Here is a 23326-nt window from a genome sequence, read left to right as displayed (position 1 = left end):
GAAAAGGCTAGTCTAGATCCATAAAAAAAAAAAAAAAAATCCTTAGATTCCCTTTCTCCCACTTTCCTTTTATTTACCCTTAAGATAGCAATATATATATTTAGAAGCCTTCCTTCTGCCTTTTTATTTTCCTTACAATATTTTTAAATAGACTTGGGGCAACTGTTTCTTAGGTAAAAACAATAAAGAGCTTTAAAGAGTTTTATTTTTAATGTATTTTATTCATTTTTAGATATTTTTAATGTATTTTATTCATTTTTAGAGAGGGGGAAAGGAGGGAGAAAAGAGGGAGAGAAACATGATGTGCGTGTTCGAGAGAAACAGCCATCAGTTGCCTCTCTCACACCCCCATCTGAGGACCTGGCCCACAACCCAGCCATGTGCCCTGACTGAGAATCGAACTGGCAAACTTTTGGTCCACAGGCTGGAGCTCAATCCGCTGAGCCACACCAGCCAGGGCAAGAGCTTTGAAGAGCTTTAAAATTCAAACCTTAGTCAGCTTCCCTTGGGAGGCAGGGCATGAGGAGGACAGTGCAGAAGAGAGGTGTCTACGTAGATACAAAGAAAGTAAGATAGGATCTGAGGCCGGGGGCTGCGGGCTCTCTGGGCCTGGAAGCACGTGAACACACTTTGAAGCGGGAGATGCTGTCTCCTGCCACCTTTTTCTACCCCTTCCCTGAGGTAGTACTAAGGTTTGGAGAACAACAGGGGAGGAAACCTGGTCGGGATGTTCTACTGTGGGCCTAGATATCAAACTTTCCAACCCTAGACGCATGATTTTTTAAAAAATTATATATACTGACTTTTTAACACTTTTATTAGCATTTATTTTATGTTAAGTTTACTTCTGGGCCATAGGTTTTTATTTCTCCTGTTTCTTCTGGGATATCTTTTTCTTCTGCGCAACCTGTTCTTCCGGTTTAGGAACAATCTGCTGTTTTTCAGTGAGGCTCATCGCCCTGTGGCAGGGAGAGCTCGTGTTCATCCGCCTACAAGCTCTGGAAGTGCTGCACTGCCTCCTGGGAGCTTTGTTCACCCGGATGAGCTCAAGGACCAGAGGGTCTACATCTAAACCCTTACGTTCAGCATTGCTGTCTGCGGTGTTAAGCAAGAGCAGCAAAAATCCAGCAGTCTTTTTGGGCCACCGACCCTGTGTCCAGCCCCACTGTTTGGCCTGGGCACACCTCCCAACTCCACCACTGTAACACGGAATGGCAGACATTGCTTCTGTAAAGTGACATCCTTCGGGTACTTGGTGGCTTTCAGATCTGCATGCCTTTGATGGCCTGGGCAGTCTCACAAGTGTTCTTAAAGTGAACACGAAGATTTGAAGCTCTTGATTTGTATGACTTTCTGGGGTTTTCTGGGCCAAGTAAATAGTGAACTATTTTCAGAGGTCACCTCAGGCTGCTGCTTAGAGGAAGTATTATACCGATATTTTAAAAGTCTGAATTAGCTCTATACTTCTCTTTCTCACTTTCTGTTTGTATTCTCACAGGGAGTCTCAGGTATTCACTTGAGAGATAAGAAGTAAAATCAACCAGGCAAACAAAACAGGCACAGGCCGCTCCCTTTACCACGGTATGCCGGAACAAGAGCAGCTCCCTGATTTCTGGAAAAGGTATATTTATATCAAATAAAAGGCAGTCCCCTTTTATACAACAATTGGTGGAACTTGGAGATTTGTCTCAAGGTTCATGCTGAAACTGTAAAATGTTCTGCAAAGATTCAGAAGAGATGCAAAGGAATTATTAAGAGACAAATCAGTAACTGGTAGAGAGCAAGCAGTGTTCTGTGAACGGCAATGCCTCTGGGAGAAGGAGTTCACGTGAGTGTAATTAGAGGGTTTAGGGTCTGGCCTTGGATTTCCCACAAACTTGCCATCTGACTTTGGACTTCTTGTAGTCCACAGCTGTCTGTAAAATGGGCACAACTTAGCTCTACTACTTACCTTATGGGACTATGAAAATTGAGATAATATATGTATTAGGAGTATAAAATGCTGTAAAGTGTGAGCTATTGTTAAGTGTTTTAGAAGATCTCAAAACTTGCTTTCAAATGCAACCCTTCAAACATTCTGGGAAGAGGGTGTCAGAAAAAACAGATTCAGAAAGTAACAAAGGGTTACCAGTTCTAAAGAAAATTCACTTCCTAGTCAGGGAGAAAAAAACTCTTTCATTTAAATGGGCCCTTTGCCCTTCTTTCCACTGACCCCAAGAAAAGAAGAAGAAAGGACCCACTTTCCAGGCAATCACTGTGGTGCCAAGCAGACAGACCTATCTGATGACAAGACATCTATTATGCTTTACCTGTGCGGGCTGTGTCTCCCCTTCCTGCCAGACATACCCCATGGTCATAAAGCTCAGGACCACGTGGGCCAGGCGCTGTTCCCGGTGACTCTTGAGGAACTCGCAGCTCAGAAGGGGCATCTGTCCAAGAGAATTCCCAGAGATTGTCAGTTGCAGGGACAAGATGGCCACAGGGGTACCGTGACTAGAAAGAACAGTTCTGTTTCAATGAAGGAACCATGCTCACCCATGTCTGCCCTGATCCTAGGACGGTGCTGCAGGATAGGAAGAGGTATTCCAAACTATATTGTTCTGGAAGTAGCTAACCACCCCACCCAAGCCCCCCAATTATCCCCATGGTTGTGCCGGCCACTGGTCTCCATCATTGAGGTGACCACTTGGTTAGAGTATTCCAAAATACTCCACTCAAGATCATTTATTTCATGGGAGTCCCTAGTGGCACCTTCTACCATCCTGTCCTTTCAAAGCACCTCTACTTATTTGGCATCTTAGATCTTAACAGCAGCCCTGCGCTGTGGGCAGTAATGTCTCCACTTAATTAATGGGCACAACTGTCAACCCACAGAGGGTTCTTTGAGGTGTTGTGGGAAAGAATTCAGGGACACACACACAGGAGAAGTTCAAGTGGCAGCGGCAAGATTCATTAAAGTGAACGTGTACTCTCAGAGGGAGAGGGAGTGGGGCAGGCTCCACGAGTGACTCTCGGGAGATCTTTCTGTGAGTTTTCTTATATTCTCTTGGGCTGGGGAAAGAGTGGGTTAATTTTGAACTATCCAACCCCTGAGAAGAGTGGACTTACTTTTAAACTATTCAACCCTATTTTCTGATTTTCTTTGGGTGGTGTCCTGCTATTTTGGCTCTTACCCATTATTTTCCAGATTTACCCACGAAGGGGGTGAAAAACCACAATGCTAATTTATTATAATCAGGGTATAATTGAGGAGAAGAATTTCCTTTTGCTCCCAGTTCCCCTCCCCAGGATGTCTGGTTTTTCCCAAGCTTGATGACCTGGTGGAGCTTTGTCATTTCCTCTTTGGGGTTATAGCAAAGTACTGACCTGCTGAGTCAGGTGTTTTGTTCCTGTTCACTCTCTTTTCCTTTGTTAAAATCTAACTAGCTGCCTACTCTCTAACAGAACAAGGCCCCATGGAGTTAGGAATTCGATGAAACCCCTAGAGGGAGGCAGCTGAGCTGGGCCAACTGGTTGTTCAGCTCTTCGTTAAACACTCCCTGTGAACCTGTCTGGGTCTCTTTGCCTCTCCACACCCATTTCCTCCCTGCAAAATGTGTCATGTGGAGGTCTGCAGGTGGTATCCTCATTGAAGGCAACACCCTGTATAGAAGTTAGTTATTACTGATAGCAATGGCCCCCAAAACCCACTGCCTGTCTTGGCTGACACCAAACACCCCTGAGCTCCTGCTTCTAGGCACAGAGCCCTCAGCTTGCCTTCTTCCCTATCCCCTCCCCAGCTCTAGAAACAGGCTGATCTAGATCATCCCTCATGTTCCTCTCCAGGTCAGAAACCCCTGCAGGAGTGGCTGTGGCCTTCTTGTGTTTCTCTTTAAGCTACAGGCACCATCAAGTGAGCTGGGACCCACCCCGGCTCCTCCTGCCCTGGTTCCTGCCCAGGCCCAGGGCAGCTGACGCTTAAGTTTCCTGGAAGGAATCCTTCCTCCTCTGTCCACTGTGGGGCAGCCTTTCCTAATCTGTGTGCATGTTCCTTTCTCTTACAAACTGGCTCAGAAAAAGTCTTCGCTAATATGCCCTAGGCCTGTGTGGGGGGCAGCAGGGAACTGCTGAGATATTGCATTTAATAGGAACCAGCCCAAGAATTATAACAGCAGCTACTAAGTACTTATTCTAAGACTCTTACTAAAGAGTGTCCTAGGCACAATGCTAAACACTTCCCGTGCAGGATGGTTGTTCATCCTCCCCAAACCCACAGGACAAAACTGAGGGTCAGAGAGGGTGAGGTGCCTGAGCAGGGTCACAGATTCCGGGCCGTGAGGCAGGTGCCAGTTCCCTTGTGCTGACAGCTCTGCTCCCTCACGTCAGTGCTTCTGATACACATATGGAGGCCACAGGTATAATTTTAAATTTCCTAGAGGCCACATTTTAAAATATAGTGAGAAGATCCATGCATGCTGTCACAAAGGGTAAAATTTTCTTCATTTTTTACTAAGTGAAATAAGCCATTCAGAGAATGACAAATACCATATGATTTCACGCATATGTGGAATCTAATGAACAAACTGAACTAACAGGGAAAATGGGGACAGGTTGACAGCTAGTGGAGGGTGGGGAAGAGGGATCGAACCAAAAAGAAACAGGACTCATGAACATGGACAACAGTGTGGTGATTGCTAGGGGGAGGGGAAATAGGGGACTAAAAGGTAATGGGAAAAATACAATAAAGATTAAATAAAATACAAAAAATTAAAATAATAAAAATAGGTGAAATTTTATTAAAATATTTTTTTATCTAGGTCAATATATCTACAATATTATCAAGGCAATATCAATATAAAATACTGAGATATTTTGTAGTCTCTTTTTATAGTAAGTCTTCAAAATTCAGTGAATATATTACATCTCAATTTGTTTTGGCCACATTTCAAGGCTCAGTAGCCGTAAGGAGCTATTGGTTACCTATAGTGCCATCTTAAAGTAAACGAGTAAGGTCCAAGTTGAGGATGTTCCTCTTAGTTATAGGTTTTTCTGAAAAATATACTTATAAAGTAGTTTCAGAAATGTTAACCTGTATCCATGTTAACCTGTAAACACGATAAACAAATTTACCAACTACAGCTCAGTGATTCAGCCTTATAGATTTAATTAGCCTTATAGATTCCAGTCACATCACTTACCATAGTGATTTACATCAGCTCTTCCCCTGCCAACCCTCTTTCCTGAAATTGTGCTATATCTGTAACACAGTTAAATTCACTCGTCATTGTCTACATTCCATCCCAGGCCCCCTCAACAATCTGTTTAATTTTTGCATACAATTTACTCTTCGTAATGTACAGCTTTGGAGTTTTAAAAATCCAGAGTCGTGTACTCACCAACTGAGTATAATACAGAAGTTATATCATCCATGAGTCCCATTAGTAGTATATATTTTATTAGTTATATATTTTTATTAGTAGTACATATTTTAGTGGTATATATTTTATTGGTTCTGTTTCTTGAAAGAACCCTGACTAATACACCTCTTAAGAACCCTACCTCCTAGTAAAATCACATTGGAAGTTAGGATTTCAACATATGAATTTGGGAGCCACACAAACATTTAGTCCATTATACTCAGTTTAACCCTTCCCCTGTTGAGGGCGATATTGGTTTATTTTCATTTTGGGTGCACAGGATTGAAACGGTTATGAACATTAATGCACAAGCTTCTCCGTGAACATAAATTTCCAGTTTACTTGGGTAAATACTTAGGAATGTGATTGCTGGGTCAGATGGTAAGTCTATGTTTCACTTTATAAGAATCTGTCACCTGTCTTCCAAAGTAGCTGTATCATTTTGTATTCCCACCAGAAAAATGAACAAGAGTCTCTTTCGGTACACATCCTCAGCAGTTAGTATTGATATTGCCAGATTCTTAAAAGTGTTTTAGCCATTCAGACAGGTGTTAAATTGTCTTTTGATACTATTAGAAACAGTCTTCTGTTATTCTGTAAGTAACCTAGTTTTATTGTTATTATTTCATGATTAAAATTTGCAAATTTTTCTTTGTGTTCTAGAAAACTTGAAATTTCACCAGGTGTGTGCCCTTCTATCCCCCACTGTCTTTCTAATGGAATTACTTAAATCAGATCTGAAAAATGGCATTTGTACATGGTCAAAGATTTGCTTTGCCTCTCCCTACACTACTGTGCTTCTGAGAGTTCTGTTTTCCGGAATTCGAATCATCCGTTTCCTTTTTTCACACACCTTTTCTGATAACTGGCATTTCTTTCACTTTTGCTTTATGCTTCATGGAGACTTTTTCAGGAATATCCTAAATTACCACTTTTTCTCCAATGTAATTGGGTTTTTATTGCCATTTTTGTTTGTTGTTTTTTTTCTTGCTTTTAAAATAGCTCCTTTTGTAGAATCTTGTTATGTTTAAGAAGTAAATATAATGAATTAGACATCAATTATTTTTAATTAAGAATTTAAATTAATTAAGATGTTAAAATTTTTTGAGGAACCATTTATATTTTATTTTATATTGGAGGTCATTGGCTCTAAATGTCTAATCCCTTTACATCTCTTTAACAATGTCTCTAATCTCGTGACTGCATTTAGCGGTCATTCAATAAGTCTTTTAAAATGAATTTTTAATTATAAACATTAAATATGTATTCGTGAAGGAGAATTTTGGAGAGTGGAAAACATTTTTTTGTATCTTTAAAATAACAGGTCACTTCAGATTGTGAGACTAAGACAGATGTAAAGAGACCGGTGGGAAGTATAAATATGTATTGAACACTATTGAGTGACAGGAAATAGGAAAGCCTATTTCAAAAGTCATTTAGTCTTCGCAACAGTTCTGTGAGACCAAAATTTCTCCCATTTTATGAGTAAGGTAGCAGAATTATAGAGGTTAAGCAACCTCTTCAAAGTTACCTAGCTACTAACTGAAAAAACCACAACTCAAACTCAAGTCTTCCAGAATCAGAATCTATATTCTTCCTATTATACCTTCTTAGTATTCCTGCAGGTTTATGTCAGTTCTCCTGGAACCAAGAAGTTTCACTGTTCCTTATATACCCTTGGAAAACATTTCTCATCTTATCCTGTATGTATTTACAGACTTACCAGTTATTCCTGCAGAACCTGACAACCCCGACTTTATAAACTCAGAAATTCTCTTGACTCAACTATTCTGTGAGGCCCCTATGGTACAATCAAAGCAGACTCACTCAGAGGCAGGGGAGCAGTACCCACGTGGCAAGGAGTGAGGACACTGAGAATTTCTAAGCTTTTCCTTTCTCAGAGAGATCTTACCCATCCGCTTGCCTGCAAGTTACAGCCAGAGTGTCTTTTAAAACAAATTCTTGTTAAGTACCTAATACGTTGCAGGAATTATTTTGTGCAGGCTCTGGAAAGGGTAAGGAAACACATGTCAAATCAGGAATAAGATACTCGACTCTTCAGGAAGGGTGAGAGCATTTTGTCTGGAAGCTCAGTGACAATGACTGGTGTCCTGTCAGTTGGCCCAGTTCCGCAATGCTGAGAAAGAACAGTGGCGCGAGGATTTCAACAGGGTGGGGAAAAGGGGTCAAAGAGTAAAATATAAAAATTACAAACCTGGTTCACATGAGCTCGAAGCTGGTGACTCTCAATCAAGTGAGAAAGTTTGTTGGCAATTTCCATCCAAGGTCTATAATGGTCTGGAAGCTTTTTCTGCATTCAAAACAAACATCTCTGTATTTTTAGGCTGCTCGGAGAAGCAGCTTTGGGGAGTAGCTGCCCTCAGATTCCACTACGCCACTGGCCCCTGAGCTCAACAGTGCAGACACACAGATGAATAAAATCTTTGTGTTCAAGGAACACAGGGTTTACAAAGGGAGGAAAAAAATGTGGTGAGATGTATCTCAAAATAATGTGTTCAATTACTCATGTGTGTATAAGCTTAAGAACTTGGAAAGAGGAAAAAGTGGTTAATTTATCAACGTTGTAGAGAATTAAAGGGAAATATATGCAGAAATATGACAGCTGGGGCCAGCTGTAGAATCTGAGAGCAACTTTCCCAGGTGGAAATTTGAAGATGGGAAGGCAGGAAAACAGAGGAGACAGTGGATAAACAGACAACTGTGCTTCTTGGGACTACAAATGATTCATTGTTATTGGAATATAAAGCTCAAGAGAAAGAGTAATGGAAGATGAGACTACAAAATCAGATCAAATGTGCTTTTTATGGCATACTTAAGAATTTTGTTATGTAAGTTGATCCCATTATTTGATTTGAATTTTAGGAAGTCAATTTTGTTTGTAGAATTTTAAGATATGCAGCCAGGTTAGGAAGCCTTTGAAATACTTTTGAAGGACTAAACATAAGCAGTGGCAATGAATTTGGAAAGGAGAAGACATGTATTCAGAAAATATTCTGAAAGTAAAATTGAAACAACATGATGATTACATTTAGAGGTGGGGGTGCTAAAGGCAAGGTGATTCGTAGCCCAAGAGTGTCATGTATGTGCCCATTCTGGGCCCATCTCAGAGCTAAGTAGAACATAGGCTGGGTGTTAGCAACCCTGACTCAATCCCGGGAAATGACAAGCTACACTTCCTGCTGTAATTAGACTTGTATTGGAACAAAACCACACTCATTTGTTTATGTGTTGTCTATTGCCACTTTTCATTACAGCAGTAGAATTGTGTAGTTGCAACAGAAACCATATGGTGTCAAAGCTTAAAGTATTTACTATTTGGCTCTTTACAAAAAAGTTTGGCAACTCTGATCTATCCCAGTCTGGGCCTCCTTCTTGTTTTTGTTGTTGTTGTTTTCTTTTATTCTTTTGAGTCCACGTTCAAGGACATGTTTTCATTTCTTTGAGAGAGAGAGAGAGAGAGACAGAGAGGGATATTACTTGGTTGCCTTCTTGTGCACACCCTGACTAGGGATCAGACGTGCAACCTAGATATGAGCCCTGACCAGGAATTGAACCCATCATCTTTTCATCTACTGGATGACATTCCAACCATCTGAGCCACACCAGCCAGGGCTGGGCCTTCTTTTTGGGAACATAAACTGCACAATTGAATGTTGTTTCTCTGGGTTAAGAAGGAAAGGAGGTGAGGATGATTTCCATGTGTGTGAGTTAGGTGACTGAATGAATTGATGGGAACACAAATTGAAACAGAAATGCAGGTTAAAATCAAAGGGAGAACTTAAAGGTAGTGAATTTCTTTTTCCATAGATACAGCCTAAAATATCTGTAGAAAGTCAAAACATTCTTGTATGCTGGGAAGCTGGAGATGCAGTTTGAAGGAGAGAATTAATATTAGAAATCTACAATCGAGGGACACAACTATAGAAATGACACATTGCGGTAAAAACCACAGAAATAGAAAAGGTCATTGGGGGAAATTGCTAAGTGAAAGAAGATGCCCCAGAGCAGCACTCTGGGAGATATTTACAAGGCAGATAGAGGAAATGAATCCAGCAATACAGATCAAAAAGACACTTACACAAGGTCAATGAAGTAAATTACCCCACAGCTATGAGATTAGGGGATTTTACAGAATTAGGGAATTCAGAAAGTCAAATGTGTCATCAGAAATTTAAAATAAGCTTGTCCCCTTTGGGAGAAAAATACCCCCATACTAGGAAGTCTTTCAATATTCAGGGCATAGAAATTTAGGTTGGGGTCATGGAAGCCAGGTTTAAATTTTAATGTGCTAAGGAAGTAAGAAAAGAAAGACCAAAAGTGTAAATTACTTTTTTAGGATAGCCATAGGCATTGGCAAAGGGGAAATTTGTGTTTGAGAGCTATCGCCATTTAAGAATGAGAAACTTAAGCCCTGGCTGGTGTGGCTCAGTGGTTGAGTGCAGGCACGTGAATCAAAGGGTCATTGGTTCAATTCCCAGTCAGGGCACATGCCTGGGTTGCAGGCCAGGTCCCCAGTGCGGGGCATGAGAGAGGCAACCACACACTGATGTTTCTCTCCCTCTCTTTCTCTCTCCCTTCCCCTCTCTAAAAAATAAATAAATACAACCTTAAAAAAAAAAGAAAGAAACTTAAGCCATTTATACTCCGTAACTATAAGAGGGAGTGATTGAAGAGAAGAGTTAAGACTTTTGGTAAGAAAGAAGACAGAGATTTATAGTAAACTCTGAACTGACAACTTTTTTGTCTCAATTATATGATGCATATGTTTTATGAACAAAATTGAATATAGTTACAGAAACAATAAAATATAGTCTTCAAAAGGAAAATCAAAGGTGCAGAGTTGTAATATTCAGGTCTTTTAAACTAGGTTTCAAGAAAAGAAGTTGTAACTAAATCATCACCTGTGCGCTTGCCTCTCTGATGCTTAGAGAAGGAATCCTGTCTTGAGAATGACATTAAGCATCTGATTTCTGCTTCCTGACTTGCATGGAAATTATTAAATACTACACTTTGCCTCAGTCTAGGTGACACTCTAGTCCACAGGAGGCAAACACAAGGCCCTCCACCCTGCTTAATCCAGCCCCGCACCTTGTTTCTGCCCCGCGGCAATGCTGAGCTCCTTGCCCCTCATTAAGGAGTAGTTACATTTACACAGTCCTAAAATTACATTTGCCCTTTGAAGGCTACCGTGAGGCTGATGTGGCCCCTGGTGAATATGAGTTTGACACCCCTGCTCTAGTCTTTAATATTTACTTTTTCTTTCCCTTTAGATTGTGAGAGGAGTCTTTCCCTTCCTTCTCTTTTTATCTTCTCCCATCTTTAAAAAGTTCTAGTTTTTGAACTTTTGTATTTCCCCCAAAACACAAGAAAATCGTGAGTTTTGAGAGCTGCTGGCCTCTCCAGCTCCGGTCCTCAGTCCAGCAATTAGGCATCACTTGGGAACTTGGTAGCAATGCAAACTCTGGGACCCCCACCCCAGACCTGCTGTGGAGGGGTCCCAGCAGTAAGTGTTTTAGCAAACTCTGTAGGTGAAGCTGATGTACCCAAGAGCTTGAAAAGGTGCTGTGGGGACCTCAAAAATGATCAGAAAGGGGAGAAAGGGTTTAAAGATATTGTTACAGAACAGACCTGGGGTGGAGGGAACGACATATTATTACTGAATGGACCCACATTTGTGCTCTGGGGCTCCCCCATGCCGTACTAGGTTTGCCTTGCCTGCCACCAGGGAAAGACGCCTCTCAATGACAGAGATTGATGAAAATGAAAGGGGTTATTTATTTAAAGAGTTATACAAACCTAAGAGTAACAACTTAATGTCTTCATCGAGATCCCAAAGTCCCTTAGAATACCCACAAACACACAATCCTTTCTTCCCCCTCTGCACAATTGGGGTACCATATCTCAGAAAAAGAAATAGAAGTCCGTGGTTCTTCTCTGCCCAAGCCTCATGGTCCCAACACCCCCCCCCCCCCCCCCCCCCGCTCCAGGCTGCGATGCCTGGATTTAAATTCCAGTACCAGTCTTCCTCTGCCGCACCTTTTCTGACTCCTCCCATGATTGGCCACAGCTGCCAGCATTCCCATATTTTCCAGGTTACTGGGCTGCCATAGTAAGTCCAGGCAGGTGTGGCCCTGTTGTGTGGAGCCAATCATCTCCAAGCTCTTACTCAGGCACTGTAACCAGGGGGAGTTGCCTCGCAGTTATATCACGGGTTGAAGTCACTCCCATCCCCCTGGCCCAAAGGAAGTGCCAGTTTATCTATGATTTTAGCAACATTGAACATTACCAAACTTTTTTGTCTTGTCATTTTATAAGGCATGATATGTATTACAGTATTTGCATTAAAATTCTATAGTTATTTCTTTATTTTTTTGATATTTATGATTCAGTCTTTATTTGTAAAATTTAATCATTTTAAAAGAATTTTTTTAAAGATTTTATTTCTTTATTTTTAGAGAGAGGGGAAAGGAGAGAGAAAGAGGAGAGAAGCATCACTGTGTGGTTGCCTCTCACGCACCCCCTACTGGGGACCTTGGCCAGCAACCCAGGCATGTGCCCTAACTGGGAATCACACCAGCTACCCTTTGGTTCGCAGGACGGTGCTCAGTCCACTGAGCCACACCAGCCAGGGCAAATATAATCATTTCAATATTTAATAAACTTACAGGATCATTCTATTATTTAAATTTGCATTTCTACGATTATCAATAAAGCTGAATGTGCTTTCATTTGCTTTGGTCATTTGCATTTTGTGTGCATGTGTGTGAAACACCCAATGATAACAGGGTAGTCAAATGAACCAATGCTTTTCTTTATGCTTCTGCTCTTTAAATCACGCTTAGGAAGTTATTCCAGTCCCAAGAGTATGTCTTTTAGAGTACTTCCAGTTTTATTGCTGATGTTTACATCTTTAATGGATCTACACTTGTGCTGTACATGTTATAAGTTAGGACAAAGGATCTTATCATTTCCCTTTTGAAATAGAGGAAGTTAAAGCCCAGAGCAGTTGAGTAACTTGCCAAGGTTAGACATCTGGTCAGTGGGCAGGTCGAAGTTCTTCTGACTCAAAGTTCAGAGTACTTTCAATTACCTCTCAGAAAAAACACATGGAGAATGGTAGGGGTGGGGGGAGAGGGGTGGAGGGATGGTGCAGGGGATAGGAAATTAAAGATACTTTATAGGTTTTTCTTTCCCTTAATCCAATAATCAGGAGACCAAGAGTGGAATGGGCAATAATAATATAAAATATTTGGCTTTCCTTTAAAACCAATTTTTAAAAAATTTTATGTTACTCTTTTCCTAGATTTTTACATCTGCCAAGGTATAATTTTCAAAAAATTTTTAAAATGACTAAAGCCAACATAAAACATGTGTCCAAAATAATACACACTTTTTTGCCCCGATTTTTTAGGGGGAAATAAGGATGCACATTATACATGGGTATAATGATTACATATCATAGGTGTAATAATAGGTGTAAAATCCCACGTATAATGAGCACAAAAATGTGGGTGTACATTATATATGGCAAAATACAGTAGTTCGATCATTAATGAGGACATCAGCCAGATGGCACAGTTGTTTCAAAAGGACTTGATAAACTGCATGTTTGCAGAGTTAAAGAAAACAATGTTGAAATCAAATTGTTAGGTTTAAGATTCGAGGCAGCATGGATGGAGCTGGAGAGCATCATGCTAAGTGAAATAGGTGGTGAAAGGCAAATATCTTATGATCTCGCCTATAAGCAGAACCTAATCAACAAAACACACAAGTGGGCAAAACAAAACCAGAGACATGGAAACAAAGAACAAACTGCCAGTGACCAGAGGGGAGGGGGAGGGAGATAACAGGGGAAGAAAGGGGAGGGTCAAGTCAAGGAGCACGTATAGATGACCCATGGACAAGGACAATAGGAGGGAGGATTGGATGTGGGAGGTTGGGGTGGGTGGGGCAAGGGAGAGTAATGGGGGGAAACGGGGACAACTGTAACTGAACAACAATAAAAAACATTTTTTTAAATAAACCGAGATTTGCAGAGTAAAAACAATGATATAAGTTATTAATGTCCTAGAGGGCCGTACAATCGTAAGTTTTAGGGTTATATTTTCTACTCAACAGAAATCATTTTCAGTTCTTTCATATAGAAATTACAAGTTAACTTGTAACTTCAGAGATTGCGCCACAACCAATCGTAAGCAGCATGTAAGATACGTGATTTAAACAACCATAGAGTGAAACTGTTAGTGCTCCAGGCTAGTATTGAATGAGCACGCAGTCATCCTTTTGCTTTATTTTGGATAATTGTTCCCAACAGACTTATAACCTAAAAGAGAATAGACTTTTTACAGTAAAGTATTTATAGAAATAATAAACTCTTTGTTAAATCAACACAGGTTAACTAAAACTTCTGGTTAAAAAAATAACAAAGATGATGCATTTCAGAATTGCACACCTGAAGCCTGCATAATTTTATTAACCAATCCCATCCCAATAAATTCAATAAAAAAAGTTAAAAAGCAGAAAATAGCACAGAAAGGGTAAAAGTTTGAGTAAAAATAAACCAGACAAATATCAACAAAGGGAAGTTGGGTGACAATCTTAATATCATAAAAATTAGAATTTAAAGTCTCAGAGAGATTAGAATTTGAAGCAGATGGTTTTAAAAGAAATAAAAGACAAGTTTCAATAGAAAGAGGCCAATGTGACATTACAGCAAATTAATGTGAGGAAAAGGAAATATTAGATGACTTTGAAGAGAAAGGTAAGTGGCATGGGGGGCTTTGTAGAATGCACTAAAACATTTGATTTTGTTCTAAAGAGCAATTGGAGAGGTTTTTAAAATTATATTGTTTTGATTATGCTATTACAGTTGTCCAGATTTTCCCCCTTTGCCCCCCTCCACCCACCACCCCCTATTCCCTCAGGCAATCCCACCACCATTGTTCATGTCCACGGGTCATGCATGTAAGTTCTTTGGCTACTCCATTTCCTATACTGTACTTTACATGTGCATGGCTATTCTGTATCTACCTATTTGTATTTCTTAACCCCCTTGCCTCTTCACTCATTCTCCCACAACCCCCCTCCCATCTCTTTAACTTTTAGCATTTTAATTATGATGTGTCTTTGTGTGCTCCTCTTTGCATCCATCTTGTTTGGGACCCTCTGTGCTTCCCAGACTTGCATGTCTATTTCCTTCACCAAATTAGGGAAGATTTCTTTCATTATTTTTCCAAATAGATTTCTGATTTCTTGCTCTTTCTCTTCTCCTTCTGGCATCCCTATGAAGCGAATGTTGAGTTGCTTAAAGTTGTCCCACAGGCTGCTTACACTGTCTTCATTTTTGGATTCTTTTTTCTCCTTGTTCTGATTGGTTGTTTTTAATTCCTTATGTTCTAAATCATTGATTTGATTCTCAGAGCTTCATCCACTCTACTGTTGTTTCCTTGTAAATTGTTCTTTATTTTAATTAGTGTATCCTGTGTTTCTGACTGGATCTTTTTTATGTGGTTGAGGTCCTCACTAAGTTCATTGAGCATCCTTATAACCAGTGTTTTGAACTCTGCATCTGATAGACTGCTTATCTCCATTTTGTCTAGTTCTTTTTCTGGAATTTTGATCTGTTCTTTTATTTGAGCCATGTTCTGTGTCTCTTCATTTTGTCAGCTTCCTTGCATTTTATTCTATGTATTAGGTAGAGCTGCTATGACTCCATGTCTTGGTTGTGTGGCCTAATGTAGTAGGTGTCCTGTAGGGTCCATCGGTACAGCCTCTCCTATCACCCAAGCTGAGTACTTGAGGTGTGCCCTACCTGTGGGGTGAGTAAACCCTCTTCTTGTAGTTGAACTTTGGTTGCTGTTAGCAGATCAATGGGAGGGATGTACCCAGGCCAGTCAGCTGCAAGGATTGGCTGTGACCACTTACCACCAACCTCTGCCCTCAGTGGAGGATCAGCTGTGCAGGGGCAGGGTGGTAGTGCTCTGAAATAGTCTGTAGCTGCCCACTGGGTATACTGGCCCTGGGGTTTCCTAGCTATTGCAGACCAAGGTCAGCCCTCACCTGTGTTTTGCCCAGGGCACCCTGCCTGAGTTATAAAGCAATCCAAGATGGCTGCCTCACATGCTGGGCTTGGAGATTTCCAAGCAAAATTAAGCTGTGATTCTAGGTGGCTAGTTCTAAGCCTGGGGCTCACTGAGGCCAGCTGCTGCTTGTTTGAGAGGATTTAGGAAGTTGTGAAGCAGGAACCAAGACTGCCATTCATATAGAAAAGCAGCTTGAATGAGCCCATGATTTGGGTGGGGCAGAGTCTCTGGGGATCTCCAAGGTGGGGTCTAACAGTGTAGTCAGTTTGATGGAGTCTCTGATAGGACACTGGTCTGCCAGCTCTGTGGGGGTAGGGCCCAGAAAAGAGACTGTAGTATCAGCTAGCCTTGATGCCATATAGCTCAGCTTCCCCCTGCACACCACTGGTGACCCTGAAGCCATCACCCTGTCACTGGAGCACAGAGGAAGTGAATCTGTGTAGGTGAGTCGGTATGTGGGTTCTTTAAGAGGAACTTCTTGGGGATCCAGAAGTTTCTTCCACTGACTCGATTCCCGCTGGATTTTGCAGCCAGAAGTTTTAGGGACTTACCTTCTTGGCACTGGAACCCTGGGCTGGGGGGCCTGGTGTGGGGCTGGGATTCCTCACTCCTGAGATATCCCTCCTGAATTTTTATCCACCATGTGGATGTGGGACCAGCCCGTTCTGCATCTCCACCCCTCCTACCAGTGTGGATGGATGTGGTTTCTTTAATACTGTAGTTGTCAGACTTCCATTCAACTTGATTTCTGATAGTTCTGAACAATGGTTGTCCTGTATTTTAGTTGTAGTTTTGTTGTTGTTGTGCGAAGAGGCAAGCCATGCCACCATCTTGACTAGAAGTCACAATTGGAGAGTTTTAAAGAGCAAAGTGTCATGGTTTAACTTTTATTTTTGAAGAGTCACTGCTCTGCAGAGAGTGTTTCACAGCTGGGCAACAAACACATGGAAATAAAGAGACAAAGTGGGGACAATAATCCAGAGGAGAAACGATGACGGGTTGAACTAGGACAGAAGTAGAGAAAGGTGAAGAGCTAGCATGTACATTTCAGAGAAAAGGCTGAATTCATTATTATCAAAAGAATCATCTGTGAATAGTGAGGATTATTGAGAGGTGTAGAATGAAAAAATATAGTTAAGGTTAATACAAGGTCTAGGACAAAGTGAGCGCTAACTAAGTAGTAATTGCTACTTTTATATTATTATATATTACAAAGGGACTATAACAGGAAATTAAAAACTCAATTCTTAATAAAATAGAAAAAAACAGTATAAATAAGTTTTGCTAATATATTTGAAAATCTGAAATGAATCCACATTTCAATTGTAAAAGATGTTTTTCTGTGTGTGTCTAGAAATAGGAAACCTAAATAGACCAATAAGCATAGAGAAAATGGAAAATGCAATTAAAAACTTACCACCTAAAATTTCTGTGGCCTCAAGAATTATGATATATTATCTACCATAGAGAGTAGTTCATCTTCTCTGAGCTCTCTCTCCACCTAGAAGGAGAGCTCAATCTTTTGTCATAATAAAGACTGGACAAATATTAAAGACTATAACTTTTAATTGGTACCAAATTAATTAGTCCATCTAGGATGCCCAATATTTTTGTTCTCATCTCATACTCTTTGTCAACATTTCTTCAGTCTGGGAGTACAGAGCTCGCATTGGTCTTATTCACATCTGTATCATAAGCACTACCTAAGTGCCCTTAGACATAGAAAGGAGTGAAAAAAATTCACTACACTGAAATAATGAATAAAAAGCCAAAAACACTGAGAGAAGAGTAAACTGGGGAAAGGTAATTTTACTCTAGAGAAACAGAGCAAGTGGTTGGAGGTTAGAATGAAAGGTGGGAAAGGGTTTTAAATAATTATTCTTAGAATTAGATAGTGATTACAAGTTATTTTTAGGACAAATAGGGAAATTTTGTGGTTTGAATTAAAACATTGAGGGTAGAACAAACACAGAAGTTTTACATACCCGTTTTATTTGTAAAGAAAATAAATTAAAATTCACCAAATGTCTAATCCATGTAAATTTCAATGTTTTATCATACAAATGGAATTTGACGCAGCCATTAAAGCTATATTTAGACTGATTGATTTCAGGCAAAGTGTTTTTTTTTAGCTTTGAGTTAAAAGTGCAGAATAGATTTGGATGTGAAATTAGGTTACAGCTTCATAATTTTGCAAACACACACACACATACACACTCTTAGTAAATTATGTTTCTCCAAACATCAAAGGTATTTTTATTTTGTGGTGGAGCTATGAAAAATTAGTTTTATATTTTTAAACATTTCCAATTTTTATTTAATATGGTTCCATCAGTGTAGTAATAAAATTGCCACGGTTAGAATATGTTTTCATAAGAATGTTGCAGTGTATGATAAGCCACCACATCCACCATATGTCAGTTGTCTTTGAATTTCTAAAGATTAATAATAAAATAAATTATCAGTAAAGAGAAATGTGAAGTAAGATTTCATACAGTGGATTTTTAATTTATGGGACTCATTAACCAGAGTTTATAACCAGAGTGTAAGAATTATATGGGGCTTTTAGGTATTAGTAATATCTAACTTTTATTGATTTCTTACTTCCTTACCTATAGCACGTCCATGAAATTTTATTCTCACCAAAAAAAAATAAGGTTCAAAGAAATTAAATATCACTTGCTAATTTTAAAACAGATCAGAGATCTAGATGGAGTTCAAACGGAAACTAGTATGACTGTGATTAACTCTACCTTTGCTGTTAATCAGAATCTGTCATGTGGACTACCTACTATTTCTCCACTAGATTAATATACAAAATTGTCTTAAAGGAAAAATGCTCATAATTCCCAGAGAATAATTTCCCAAGGATTCAAAGACCTCAGATGAAAAAACAATGAAGAAACCAAAATTGTACGACAGTGTCTGTCAGTTGCAAGTTATCACTGCAACATATGAATTTTGTTTTTATATCAGAGAATAAATATACTGGGTTCCTTAGTGCTCATGCACTCTCAAGAACATCTTTGCTCCTCTTTTCTCTTTCCCATTCCACAGGCCACAGTCTTAGAAACACGATTCTAGTTTCCCCTTTTCAAGTTATGCAGGAGAGAAGACTCTTTCCCACTTAACTAAAACAAGGCTGGACTTGAGCTTACGTGGGCTAACTTAATTGCCCCTTCGCCTACACTTGTCTCCTATTCTAGCTTTCCTCTCACCTTAAAACTATAATTTGCCAGCATAAGATATGAATTACCTTCAGCATATCAACATCATACCGGTGAACATGGGTTAACATTGTGTGACAAAACCAGTCAATGACATTGGCATATGTCACGAGCCTCCTTAACCATTTTATACTTTGCCCTCTGACTGTTCATCATCTTCCACTCTCTCATGCCTACGAGGTCAGGTTTGGGAATCTCAGGGCAAAACAAAGTTTCTGTTCACGTTGCCCGGGTCCCTCTAAATCTTTACTTTTTACCTGGCTCCCTGGAATGGGTTGAGTGCTGCCCCTCCCCCACACCCAAAATATGCCCACTTGGAAACTGAATGTAACCTTATTTGTGAAAAGGGCCTTTGCTGATGTAACTTAGTTCGTGATCACAAGAGATCACCTGAATCAGTGTGGATCCGATGACATGTGTCCCTGTAAGAGAAGACAGGAAGGGGAAGACAGACACGGAGAAGACCATATGAAGCGGAAGGGAGAGAGTGAAGTCATTCTACCACAGAGCCACGAGAAGATGGAAGAGGCATGAAGGACTCTCTCCTAGAGCCTTTGGAGGGAGAATGGGTCTGTGGACAGCCCCCTTTCGGACTTCTTTCTGATCTCCACAATCCTGAGAAAATAAATTTCTGTTGTTGGAGGCCACCAAACTTGTGGTAATTTCCTACACCAGCTGGAGGAAACTAGTATACTTCCTGAGCCTCATTTTGACTAAAAGTAGCAGGTGTGTATTTTCCCATGCCTAATGTGTTCATCCTTTCTTAGGATCTGTCAGCTCACCTCTCTCCATGTTGTTTCAAAATATCCTGAGTAAGAAAACTCTAATTTGCTTCATTGTTTAACATTCTGGTTTCCAGAGCACTATCTTGGCTATCCCTCCTCCCTCTTCTCGTCATGCCTGTCTGGCCATTTCCCCTTGGATTCTACTCATCTTTCTTGGTTCTTAAATTTTGGAATGGAAATCCATATCCCTCCAACCTCCTTCTTTATCAATTAGCACTAATTGATACGAAGTCTGATATCTCTTTGTGTTTCTACTGCATTGCCATCATTGCCTCAGATTCCTATTCAGCATGATGAGGCAGGCTCCAGACCCTAGCAAAGATACCAATTTTTCAGAGAAATACCTGAATTTTTCCTACCTGTAACTTCTATCTGGAAACTATAGCCTCCTGTGGCAATTATTTTGCTACTCTTCCTTCTAAGCAGCTGGAATCCTCTGCTTCTATTAAGTATCTTGAATTTCTACAGGAGAGTATATATGTATTTATTTTTCCTAAATGGTTGCTTGATGACTCTAAGGAATAGAGTTTCCCAGACCCCCGTGACTATTTGCACTAGTCCGTTCCTTCTGCTCCACGGTACATTTAAAAGTCCTCCTTTCCTTTGTTTTTGTGCTTAAACTACTTCCAAGACCCTTTTCAGTGTTTCTCATGACCATGGCTCCTTTATGTCCACACCCAGCCTTTCAAGTGGAGCCCCCATTTCTCCCCTGAACCTGCACCGTCCTCTAGGTATTCCACGCTTATCAACCCCTGAGCTGCTTAGGCTAGAGATTCAGAATTAACTGTTCTGGGTGGGGCTGCAGTATCAGTATTTTCTAAAGCCGCCCCCACTGAAACAATTGTCGGGTACAGTCCAGGAACTACTGCTCTAACCCACCCTGCACTTAACATTCTGCTAGGAAATTTTTCAAATGCCAGTTGCATTATTGTCACTTGTGCAAGCCAAGTTCCTGAGGCTAACTTTCAAGGTCTCTCAGTTCTACTCCAATCTAATCTCCTGCCATATCCACCTCATCCCTACTTTCCTGCCAATTTCCTCATGTTCTTTGTGTCTAAAGAAAATGTACTCCCCCCCTCCCCCGACCCAAGCACACACACACACACACACACACACACACACTCACTCACTCACTCATGATCTTCCAAAAGACTTTTGTGGCATATTTATGGACATGAGCCTGAGACATATACATCACCCATATGAAACATGGGACCCTGGAAATGTTTGAGATCTTATACAGACAGTAGAGTAGACGGAGTCATTCCTCTCTCCCCAAAGCCAGAATGTTTGCTTGTTCATTAGCTTGACTGTGTTTTTTTCAGAGAGACATTGAAGTAAATATTTATAGTATGCAACTAAGCTTGCTGAAAAGACATCTTTAGGCCAGCTGACGTGAATCAGAGCCTGCTTTAAACTAAAGGAAAGCAAAGCTAACTCATGCTCTTAGCAAAGTCTGTGACTGATATTTTCCCTTCTGATCAGTTGCAACAGTTCTGCTGCCTGATGACCCTGATGACAGAATCTCTCCAGATGGGTGGAGTAACCAGGGATGGATTCCTACTTCTCTGTCTTTTCCCAGAAAGGGAGATGTTTAAACCTCTCACACAAATGACAGAAAACTAAAACTGAAAGAAACAACTACACTTTTTTAAAAATCTGGCATGCAATTGTGGAAAAATAAACACAGTTTTTCAGAGACTTTTTTTTATGACCTCAGAAATGGGAATTTCTAGTAGATGATATCCAACTGAACCACAGGACAAACATGCTCTGCCTTGGTGCATCCCAGCTTGATGGTGTTTCTCTCTCTTTTTAAGAAAAACTGCAAAGAGGGGAACTCAGTCACTGTGGCCCTACACGATGTTTATATACTTTATAATATTTTTCCTCAGCTCAGTGTACATATTTTATGCCAATAAGACCTTCTTGGCCCATGGGCCTTTTCCTCCTTGTGAACTAGGGTTGATGGGAATATTCCTGAGTCAAATTACATACACAGAATGGAGTTTTAACAAGCAATGGGCTGAGGGTCAGGAGAACTGGTTTCTTAGTCCTCACACTCCATTTATCAAAGTGCTTTCATGCTCCATAGCAATCCAGTGGGTGGGGGTGGCACTAGATCTCCATTGAGTAGGTGTGAAAACTGAGGGCCAGGCACTACTCGTCATTCACTGAAGGTTCCATGAGTCTGTAAGCGCGAGTTAGGATGACTGATGCATGGTTTAGCGTGAAAGTCCCACATCATGGGGATCTCTTCAGTTCCTAATAAACAGAGACTCTGGGGTCATCATGACCCTAGCGGCATCAGAGAACCTAACCCAGTACTAAGGGACAGTCCTACTCTGCATAACACATTGAAGTTTTACTTCTATTACTTATGATGCTCAAATGACTTGCAGCTGTATTACATGGCTTCACAAGTAAGAGCTCTACAAGAGAGTTTTTAACTCTCTTAAAACCAGCGAATGGGTCCTATCTATCTTCATCTGTATTTTTCTAATAACTCTCTGAAGTGAATAAGCATCAGAGTAGGTGTTCAATAAAAGCTCATTGAATTCCAGACCATTCTTTAATCACAGTTAAATGACAATTTATGCTTGTGGGAGGAAAAACTTGGATATAATATTATTGCAATGATAGTAACATTGGATCCTTAGATTTAAACTGAATGGTCTTGCCCCTTATTTATGATGCAGTATTAGAAAAAGATGCCAAGAGTCCTGAGTACTAGTGCTGCTTTCGTCACTAGTATGACTTTGGGAAAGTCACTTCTTCTCGACTTTAGCTAGCCCAAAGGTAAAAGGGAGTGGTTGTAAGTTCTGTGAATTCTTACACTTAGGACACTGTAGGCCTCAGACTACATTCAAACAGGAAACTGTGTAAATAAAAGTTAACTGATAAAAAATTACATTATAGATTGAATCTTAAGTAGAATTAAGAAATAGGTTTCTCAACCTTCTCAACAGTGTTTTCCACTTCTCTGTAAATATCTAGTTCCTCCCACCAGCCCCAAAGCACTCAAGGTCCTTTGTGATTTCTTTTCTGTCCCACTAGCTAGCCGAGATAAACTGATTTGCCCATATAATTGATCTCTAAGTTCTGTCTTTTTTTTTTTTATAACTACTAGATTTTCTCATAAGTTTACTGAACTGACAATCTATTACAAAAAAAACCCCAAACAAACCCTGAGATTAAAACATTCCATTTGGACTGTCCTCTGCGGTAGCTCTCACTTCTCTTTTGTTGGTAAGTATGCGTTGCATTATTTGTTGCATTTTTCCTAGATCAACAACTTGGTATTTGTGTTGCATTTCTTTTAATGGCTATATCAGACAAACAAACAAACAAGCCAGCATCTCCATAAACTTATTCCAACCTGATCAAAGGCTCCACGCTTACCAGAGGATTTGGAAGAAGAAACCCATAATCTTCAGAAATGTGAAATCTTCCTAAAGATAATGACAGCGCTGCCTTTAAATTCAGACTTTGACGTTCCATAGTTTTGTCTGACGTATCTGCCCTGAAGCTGCTACTGAAGAGACCGCTGCTCCCTGCTCCAGAAATGTCAAAGGACTTCAGAATAGCGTTTTTGCATTTGGGTCGGCTGAGCAGTGTTGCAGCAGCAGGGGAGAACCTTGGCCAGAGGCTGAATTCCAGACTGCCATGAACTTTCTCTGACACCAGGCTGAGTAAATAACTAAAGACTGCTTATTAAAATAAGCAAGCAAAAATAAACAATCACCTCAGAAAAAAACTCAGTGTTTTTCATAGACGTGTAATATGAGATGATCGTTTTTTAGACCCAGAGACAC

The 23326-nt window shown here is 40.3% G+C and overlaps 1 protein-coding gene across 1 annotated transcript in view; it reads right to left on the bottom strand.

Annotated features, from left to right (window-relative positions):
- IDO2 (indoleamine 2,3-dioxygenase 2) overlaps positions 1 to 23117 on the bottom strand; it is a 44300-nt gene extending 21183 nt beyond the window's left edge. Inside the window, exons 1-3 of the mRNA XM_024578938.3 lie at positions 22914 to 23117; positions 7612 to 7707; positions 2310 to 2429 (exon numbers count right to left, since the gene is read on the bottom strand). Coding sequence (XP_024434706.2) covers positions 2310 to 2429; positions 7612 to 7707; positions 22914 to 23012 — 315 coding nt within the window. The 5' untranslated portion in view covers positions 23013 to 23117. The remainder of the gene's footprint in view (positions 1 to 2309; positions 2430 to 7611; positions 7708 to 22913) is intronic.
- Between the last annotated feature and the right edge of the window lie 209 nt (positions 23118 to 23326).

The sequence above is a fragment of the Desmodus rotundus genome, chromosome 13 (genome assembly GCF_022682495.2).
Source record: "Desmodus rotundus isolate HL8 chromosome 13, HLdesRot8A.1, whole genome shotgun sequence".
NCBI lineage: Eukaryota > Metazoa > Chordata > Mammalia > Chiroptera > Phyllostomidae > Desmodus > Desmodus rotundus.
Note: the sequence above shows the minus strand (reverse complement) of the source record. Positions and strands in the feature narration are given on the sequence as shown.